This window comes from Nicotiana attenuata, chromosome 2 (assembly GCF_001879085.1).
Source record: "Nicotiana attenuata strain UT chromosome 2, NIATTr2, whole genome shotgun sequence".
Lineage (NCBI taxonomy): Eukaryota > Viridiplantae > Streptophyta > Magnoliopsida > Solanales > Solanaceae > Nicotiana > Nicotiana attenuata.
The window spans coordinates 75,664,444-75,672,740 of NC_031990.1; the positions used below are offsets into that span (position 1 = coordinate 75,664,444).

At 35.8% G+C, this 8,297-nt stretch overlaps 2 protein-coding genes across 2 annotated transcripts; one reads left to right on the forward strand and one right to left on the reverse strand.

The window, feature by feature from the left end:
* Positions 296–3,124, forward strand: LOC109212960. The gene is made up of 5 exons (XM_019376699.1): positions 296–879; positions 965–1,211; positions 2,309–2,407; positions 2,483–2,691; positions 2,841–3,124. Exons 1-5 carry the CDS (start codon positions 425–427, stop codon positions 2,914–2,916), a joined length of 1,086 nt encoding a protein of 361 aa, XP_019232244.1. The 5' UTR covers positions 296–424; the 3' UTR covers positions 2,917–3,124.
* On the reverse strand, positions 5,050–6,540 carry LOC109212966 (probable galacturonosyltransferase-like 10). The gene has a single exon (XM_019376712.1). The coding sequence runs from the start codon at positions 6,399–6,401 to the stop codon at positions 5,322–5,324; it is 1,080 nt and encodes a 359-aa protein (XP_019232257.1). The 5' UTR covers positions 6,402–6,540; the 3' UTR covers positions 5,050–5,321.

An 8,297-nucleotide genomic window follows, 5' to 3' on the forward strand; every position in this document is an offset into this window, starting at 1 on the left:
TAATAAAAGCGATTGACTCCGTAACTAGGGCTTGAATTCAAAATTTACCAAAAACTTACCACTTCAGCACAACCGTGGTTGTAGATCACTTTGTTGATAGGGATTTTATTGGTAAGGTTTTAGGTTCGTTTAGATTGAATGTTACAAGTAAATGGCCGAAATTTCAAAGATTCTCTTTCGCTTTATGGGAGAGGAGTTTACAACCAGGTATTTTAATGTCAGTAAGCGGATGGTAAATCCGTAAATAATCCAAATAGTAAGGGCATAAAGTCAAGATCTTCAGAAGCCAACAAAAACACGAAAACGAATTGGGTGGGCTGAAAGATGAGGCGGAGAGAGAATCGAAGGAAGACGTGAGAACTTCACTTCGCCGGAGAGAGGAGGCATCGAAAGCCACACAAAGGAAGAGGAATCTCCGTTTTTAATGGCTGCCTCTTCAGCTAGGGTTTTTCTTACATCACGCCTTACAGACCTCTCACTGAAGCCACATCAACATCTTCCTCACCCACCCCCTCCTTTTACCAACCACCTCCTCATCCGCCCGTTGCTTCCTTCTATTTCCGCTTCCGGCAGACGGCGTTCTTCTATCAACTGCCTTATTTCCGGCGTTGATGGCGGCGGTGTTTCCGACGACTTTGTTTCCACCAGGAAATCTGACGGCTTCGGCAGCGAATTTTCGGTTATTGCTAATATGCTCAAGCGAATTGAACCGTTGGATACTTCTGTTATATCTAAAGGCGTTTCGGATTCTGCTAAGGACTCTATGAAGCAGACAATTTCTACTATGTTAGGCTTGCTCCCCTCCGATCAATTCTCCGTCACCGTTCACTTCTCCAAACGTCCTCTCGATCGCCTCATTGTTTCTTCCATAATTACCGGGTACCTTAATCTCTTAATTTAATTTAGGCTAAAACTTAAAAGTGTAATTAGTAATTTCTCAAAGTTTTGGATCAATTTGCTGCAGGTATACGTTGTGGAATGCGGAGTACAGGATATCATTGATGAGGAATTTTGATATTCCGTCAGATAATTTGAAAGGCTTAAACTTGGCGGAGGAGAATGTGAATACAGGGTCGAAGAGTGAGGAGAAAAGTGAAAATATGTCTTCTGCAGTTTCGGAGAGAATAAAAGCTCAAGCTCTTGGGGATTTATCTCCTGAGGCTTTGAGCTATATTCAGCAATTAGAAGAAGAGCTCTCATCTGTTAAACAGGTGATATTCTTTCACTTTGAAATCTGTAAAAACTACTGGCTGTGTTTGTTTATTTGTGAATTATTGGCTAGTCCTTTCAAACAGAAAACTATTCATGTTTAAGTGACACTATGGTCATTCTACTACCAAGAGTAGTCCTAACTGAAAGATATTGGATGCTTTCTTGGGTGCAAAGCTTAAGTTGTAAGAAATCCTAGATACTTTACACATTTGTTAGTCAAATATGTAAATTTTCTTGAACTTTTACTCTCAAAGTTGAGATTTTTAATTATCTTACTACCAATCATGAATTAGTGGCTGCACCAAAGAAGTTGATCTGCTGACATGGATGGATAATGTTACAAGAAGTTACATTTGCGACAGGTTATTATACATAATTATCCAGAAATTTCAGTTGTGTGTGAGTCAAATAAAATCAGACTGCTGGAAGAAGAATGTTTAAGCCTGCTTTCTACAGTTCATTCTTCAAGCATGAACTTGATCATAGAATAACGCTCAGTTGCAAAACTATTTTGATAATTTTAGTTAGGCCCTATGTTCTGGTCCTTGGATTGTTGATAGACAACTTGCATGTTTGAGTGGCAAATTAGGATATCATAGCTTAACATGGCTGGAGTTCTCCACTTCTTCCCCATTTTTTCTCTCTGTTGTTTTTACAAATATGTTGTGGTGAGTTTGTTGCTACTTGCTTAGCACAAAACTTATTTATGCATAGTTAAGAGTAGTAATACTTGCGCTTTGTTTAGAAAAAACGGATCTCTGCCTAGACACATTCCTGCGCCAAACATATAGCCACTGGCTAATCACGTTTCCTCAATTCGTATTCCAGTGTTTCTTCAGTAATTGAGCTTTTCAATTTGCCTACGTAGGATCGAGACTGTGTACCAGTCTCATTGTCCATTTAAGTTGTCATTTTCTGATTCATTGTCCATCTGCACTAGCGGTTGTACAACTGAATACCATAGGGTATAAGCTTACTCGTGGAAACTGATCTTTTCTTGTTCTTTTCTTGAGTGGCGCACTTCTGCACCTGATCTGATTATTGATACTATAAGCTTCAGTCTAACTATATACTGATCCTTCTCTGTTCCTCTCAGGAACTGCAATCCCAGCAGCAAGAAAATTTGCAAATGGAGTATATCTATGAAAGTAACAATGATTTGCTGGAATACCTTCGGTCATTGGAATCTGACATGGTAATGTAGTTATTTGTATGTCATATCATTTGAAGCCATTGAGGTTAATTCCTGATGTGTCTGATACTTGAACAGGTTACTGAACTATCTAGACCATCATCCTTTGAGGTGGAGGAGATTATTAAACAACTTGCTCAAAACATATTGCAAAGATTTTTCACAGAGGACGATGTTACTAATGAAGAAGATCCTAATCTTAGTGGTGCCAAAAACTACGTTAATGATACCGAATTCTGTGACTCAACAGGCACTTCTCGCGATTACTTGGCAAAGCTACTTTTTTGGTTAGTAACATGGCATCTCTCAGTTATTTATTCCTTTATCATTTCACTTGTATTCACCAAAAGTCTGAACTTTTTCTTAGGTATCCTCTTTAGCTTTATCAGTTCTGATTTTTCTGAGTAGGTTGATAAATCAACTTTGTAATTGGCAGGTGTATGTTATTGGGACATCATTTGAGAGGATTGGAGAACAGATTGCATCTAAGTTGTGTTGTTGGCTTGTTATGATCTTGGCAAGTACAAAGAGGGATGTATATTCTTCTTTTCTTTTCCTCCCCTTCTCTTTTTCTCTGTCTAGTTCAATTCTTTCCTGTCATTTATATAAGAATAATCCACATATCCTGTAAAATTTTGTTCTTACAATTCTTAAGGAATTGTATGGAAGGGTGTACTGTTGAGAATGATAAATCCATTTCTCAGAGCCTCTTTGACTTCATAGTGTAAATTGATCAAGTACACTAAAAATGATGCATACAATCAGCAAACAATAGTTAGTTGATCCTAACTTGCATTTTCATATAAAAAAAAGGGCAGCCCGGTGCACTAAGCTCCCGCTATGCGCGGATTCCGGGTAAGGGTCGAACCACAAGGGTCTATTGTACGCAGCCTTACCCTGCATTTCTGCAAGAGGCTGTTTCAACATCACATAAGGTGATCATACATCACATAAAAACTGCCGGCGAGGCGGTACGACAGATGCTAACCACACTACTTGTGACCTCTTTGCTGATTCCCATAAACTTCGCAGTTGGTTGCAATTCATGTTTTGGGACTGGATCAACAAAATTTGAAAAAAGAGATGCTCATTGTGCACTGCATGATGGAGATATTGCTGAGATTTGTATACATGAAGGATGTTGTAGACCATTTCAATTTCTCGTATGTGGATTTAGAATGTTGGAATTTCCTTAAAATTAAAATGAGAATTCGAAAAGCAATGGAAGTCACGATCAAAATTTCAACGAGGCAGGAACTTTCTCATAATTATAGAATGACTAAGATGCAGAACTCACTACTTTCTCATCCTAAAGTTGCTATTGCCTGGTCGTCATTTGTTAATGGCATTGTTAGTGGTTAAGGCTGAAAAAAAGGTGTTCACACTTAACTCAGATTTGGTAAAAGGTTTGGTGAAAAGTGGTTTTGATTGGCCAATAAAAAAGGAGGAGATTCTGCTGTTACTGTATAGTCTGCTATACCAATGACGATTTATTTATTGGCTGATGTGTTAGGTGGAATTATGATACTAGCATGTTTTAGTAGTGAGAGTACTGTTAATTTTGATAGTGTGGTAGGTATTCTAAAACATAATTCTATATTTGGTGTCGAGATACAAGCAAGCTAGGAGTTAGCATTTTTCAGGAAAAAACTGACTCAGCACAAAATAATACTTTGCTATAAATATAATTGTAGTAAACATATTGTGTCAAAAAGGTATTCTTCTTCTATGCAAGTAATGTATGACGCGGCAATACACTTCAGTCATTCATTATTGATTTCCAAATGTCAAAACATGCTCACTGTCTGTCCTCCCCTGCTTCGCCAAGTTGTCTCGTTAATAAGAAAAAATAAGAGATTTTTGTAGGATCATTTCCATGATTGTCTACAGGAGCGGGTTTATAGGGGAGATTATAGGGTACGTGAACCTGTGATCTCTCTACAAAATTAGGTATTATATATATATATATANNNTATATATATATATATATTTATATATATATATATATATATATATATATATATATATATATATATATATATATATATATATATATATATATACTTTCTAAAATTAATATAATATTAACTGGTGGCACCTATGCTCCAAGAAGCTTAAATGTTGCACTTGGTTAAAAATTGAGTTATTTACCAAGGAATAGGGATCAATTTCACTTAATCTATTTTTTCCTCCTTTTTGTTAGTCGTGCATCCATATTGAAAATCCTAACTCCATCTTTGATTATATAGTAGTAGTATCTATCTGAATCTTCGTAAATTTTTGAATGTGTATCATTTACTGTAGTATTTAACAAACTTTAAACATGACCCCAAAACCGTGGAAGTGAATGATTTTCACTATAGAAACATAAATATAATGCAAAGTGAAGAAAACACATCTGAATCCTTGGCGTTCTTTTTCTCTTATGAAACTTGAAGAAAATATACCACCAAAGTATGTGGTGCAGTGGATGGGACTGCTCTTCCCTTAATCAAAGGTCTCGAATTCGAGACCTAGGTATGAAAAAATCATTAGTAGGGAGCGCTTTCCCCCGAATGGGGCCCTACGCAGAGCGAGTACAGATATAGTCGGACTCCCATGCGGTTATATGACACCGGGTTGGAAACCGAAAAAAAAACCTGGAAGAAAATATCAAGAGACTACTCTGATTAATACAAAAATAATGAAGGAATAGTCGCTTTATACAATCGTTGCTCTTATACACACAAAATCACTCACAGGAGACTCATCAAAATCGTCCCCTGTACCTAACACTGTATCAAGTATAGACTGTGGTTCTCAATTTCTTCCCAATGAGGAAAAAGAATCAAAGAATTTTCACAATGGAAAAAAAAAAAGAAAAAAGAATTTAAACTCCTATACACTAATATGGTAAAATAATTTTTACACTATCAGATCACAATCTCCGCTCGTGTTGGTCCAAAGAATCATGAAGGCTCAGTCTATACAAATCATAAGGTGCCCATAAAAGATCAACAGGACAAGGATTTCCTTTATCAATCCTAACCCAAGGTTTACCTTTACCACTCCAATGCAATAAACTAACTGGACCTGGATGCAATGTTCTACAACTATTCACCAAATTATCTCCACCTAATCCATGTTGATTCCATTTATGATCAATTCCTTCAATTTCTCCTCCAAATACTAACATAAATGGTGGCAATGATCCCAATTCATATATCCTCTTCTCCTTTTGTATCTCCATCCAATTCTCAATCTTTTTAGTATAATCTCCTTTTCTCCATTTCCCTAAATCCATTACCATTACCCCTGTATTAAAATAACAAGGCCTTTTTCCTTGAAATACCTTTGAGAGTTTTGTGTCAGACCAAAAATTGTCATTGAAATATGTTCTGAAATTAGCATGACAATATTCTGGAGCTCCAATAATTCTTGAATCAGTTAATGAAATCGACCATAGCTTTTGAATGTCATCAACTAAAATCACATCAGAATCAAGATAAATTACCCTTTCAACACAAGGCTCAATAATCTCAGCTAAATAAGTTCTAGCATAATTTAATGGATTATCAAGAGCTTGACGAATTGAATATGATATCAAATTCTTGACACGTAATTCATCAAAGCTGTAAACTTTGAAACCCAAAGATGGAAATATTGACTTAACTGTTTCTGTCAACTGTTGAAAATCAGAATTTTTTGAGGTTATGAAATGGAAATAAATATTTTCTGGGCAAGAAGTATGCTTTAGAACTGAGTGTACTGCTGCTATTGAACCTCTAAAATAATGTGAATCAAGAGTCATAGCTATATGTATCAAATTTGGATCACAAACTGATAAATCTGATTCTAAAATTGGACATTCTTCGCTATTTCTATACTCTGGAGATTCAACATATCCATCAAAATTTGCCTTAGGCTTCTCAAGAAAACCTCTAATACCGCTTGCTGGAATTAGAAGCAAAGCAATTGACACAAATAGCATAAAGATGTGTTTTTTAGAAAGAATCATAGCAAAAATAATGGTAAAATCACCTCGTTAAATCTAAGGGAAGAAGAAGAAGAAAGAAAGAATGTTTGTTAAAAGTAAACGCGTTTAATGTTTTGTGAGAGGTTGAGATATATAAAGAGGCTTAGATTTTGGACTAGTATTTGCCTTATTGGTCGTAATCGCGTTGTTGGGAATTGAAAAGTTTATAGGAAAACCAAACGCGTTAGGAGAATATTAATTATACTCCCTCGCTCCAAAATAAGTGATTTTTTGGCCTTTTTTTTGTGGTTCAAAATAAGTGATTTTTTCAAATTTCAAGAATGAATTAATTATTTTTTTCCTACATTATCCTTGAAGTAAATGGTGTTGGAATATGTGTTAGGAGTGTTTATGTGAGATAGTAAAGGTTAATATGGTCAATTTCATTGCTAATTAATGCTAAAAGGTGGATTTCTTAATTTGTGTGAAAACATTCAAAAAATCACTTATTTTGGACCGGAGGGAGTAATATGTGTTTATTATTATTATTATTATTATTATTATTATTATTATTATTCTAGAACTATGTTTTGGTTTTTCAATGATGTTTCTAGGAACCTGAGGGAAATGTTTGGTGTTTGGTTCGGTCCGGTCCGGTTCAGTGAATCGGTTTACCGATCAATGAGGAAGCATGTGACCACGTGGTATGTATTCAGTAGGTATACGATTTTTTTAACTCAATGAACGTACGAGTGAGCTTGGTATCGCTTCTTCTGCCACTTTAGGACAATATACGAGGAATTTAAACAAGAGTTTGTGTATGGACGGTGAAGATTTTTTTTATGTAATTAGATCACTAATTAAATAATTACTATTGATTTTGATAAATATTAGCAATTGATAATCAATTAAAGATTGCAACTACGGGAGTGTAAGAAAATCTTTACATTATCCGTGTATCTAACTTAAATCTTTTAAATAAAAGAGATTATGTTTGATGCGTAGGTAATATAACCAACTTTTATACTATTATTTTGACTTAGCTTCTAGTAATATGTAACTCGGCATATCATGTTTTATATTTACATAGGAAATAGAATAGTGATCTGCTACGACCAATTCTAGTAGATTGATAGTGTAAAAATAATGTATGTTACTTTTTACTTAGTTTCTAAATATGTAAATTTATTTCCCCCAAAAAAAAAAAACACTTGAAGTTTCTTTGTCTAATTTAAATCGAAAATTAATCAATTGACCTTCGCTAATTGGCTTATTTTTCAAAGTTAATCTGACGAGCTCACATGCGCACTGCGTATCAAATTCTGAACCACTTGGCCGGCGATACTGTTTACTCTATGCAAATGTTTTCAGAAAATGTTGGGGTTTTTTTTTTTTTTTTTANGAACTGCCTAAACAAGAATTCTTGAACAGCAAACAACCAGTTCAGATATTCACGACCAAGAAGTACTGGATTCTCTTTCGGATAGGCCCTGAAAGGAGAAGGAAGGCTGGAATGCCAACAGGCGTCTATTATATTGAATTTACCCCCGATAGTCCCCATTTTGGGAACGTCCAGTGCCAAAGTCACTGAATGGGTAAGTCGCCAATCCCTGGACTATGTAATGTACTTTATCTGCTGGGTTACGGGCGGGCATTTTACCAGAGGTTTCTAATCTACCCTTGTGTGATTCCTGTTGAAGCATATACTCGGGGGGTGGGTGCAGGGCGGACGATTTTAAAGCGGACTCCCCATTCATTAGATAGAGAAGATCACCAAGATTTCGCGATCCGCTGCCGAATTTATTCCAATTCCAAGAGCTCGGATCGAATCGGTATTGATATACCGATTCGATCCGAGCTCTCTTATTGAGAATGCTCATTCAATGAGCATTCTCAATATTATGCCTTGAAGAGGACTCGAACCTCCACGCTATTTAG

What these genes read in the sequence shown, in the direction of transcription:
- LOC109212960 (XM_019376699.1), top strand. Translation starts at nt 425, where the DNA reads ATGGCTGCCTCTTCAGCTAGGGTTTTTCTTACATCACGCCTTACAGAC. An exon ending in GTTTCTTCCATAATTACCGG is followed by an intron (nt 880 to 964) that starts GTACCTTAATCT and finishes AATTTGCTGCAG; the next exon opens with GTATACGTTGTGGAATGCGG. An exon ending in TTGGCAAAGCTACTTTTTTG is followed by an intron (nt 2,692 to 2,840) that starts GTTAGTAACATG and finishes TGTAATTGGCAG; the next exon opens with GTGTATGTTATTGGGACATC.
- LOC109212966 (XM_019376712.1), bottom strand. Translation starts at nt 6,401, where the DNA reads ATGATTCTTTCTAAAAAACACATCTTTATGCTATTTGTGTCAATTGCT.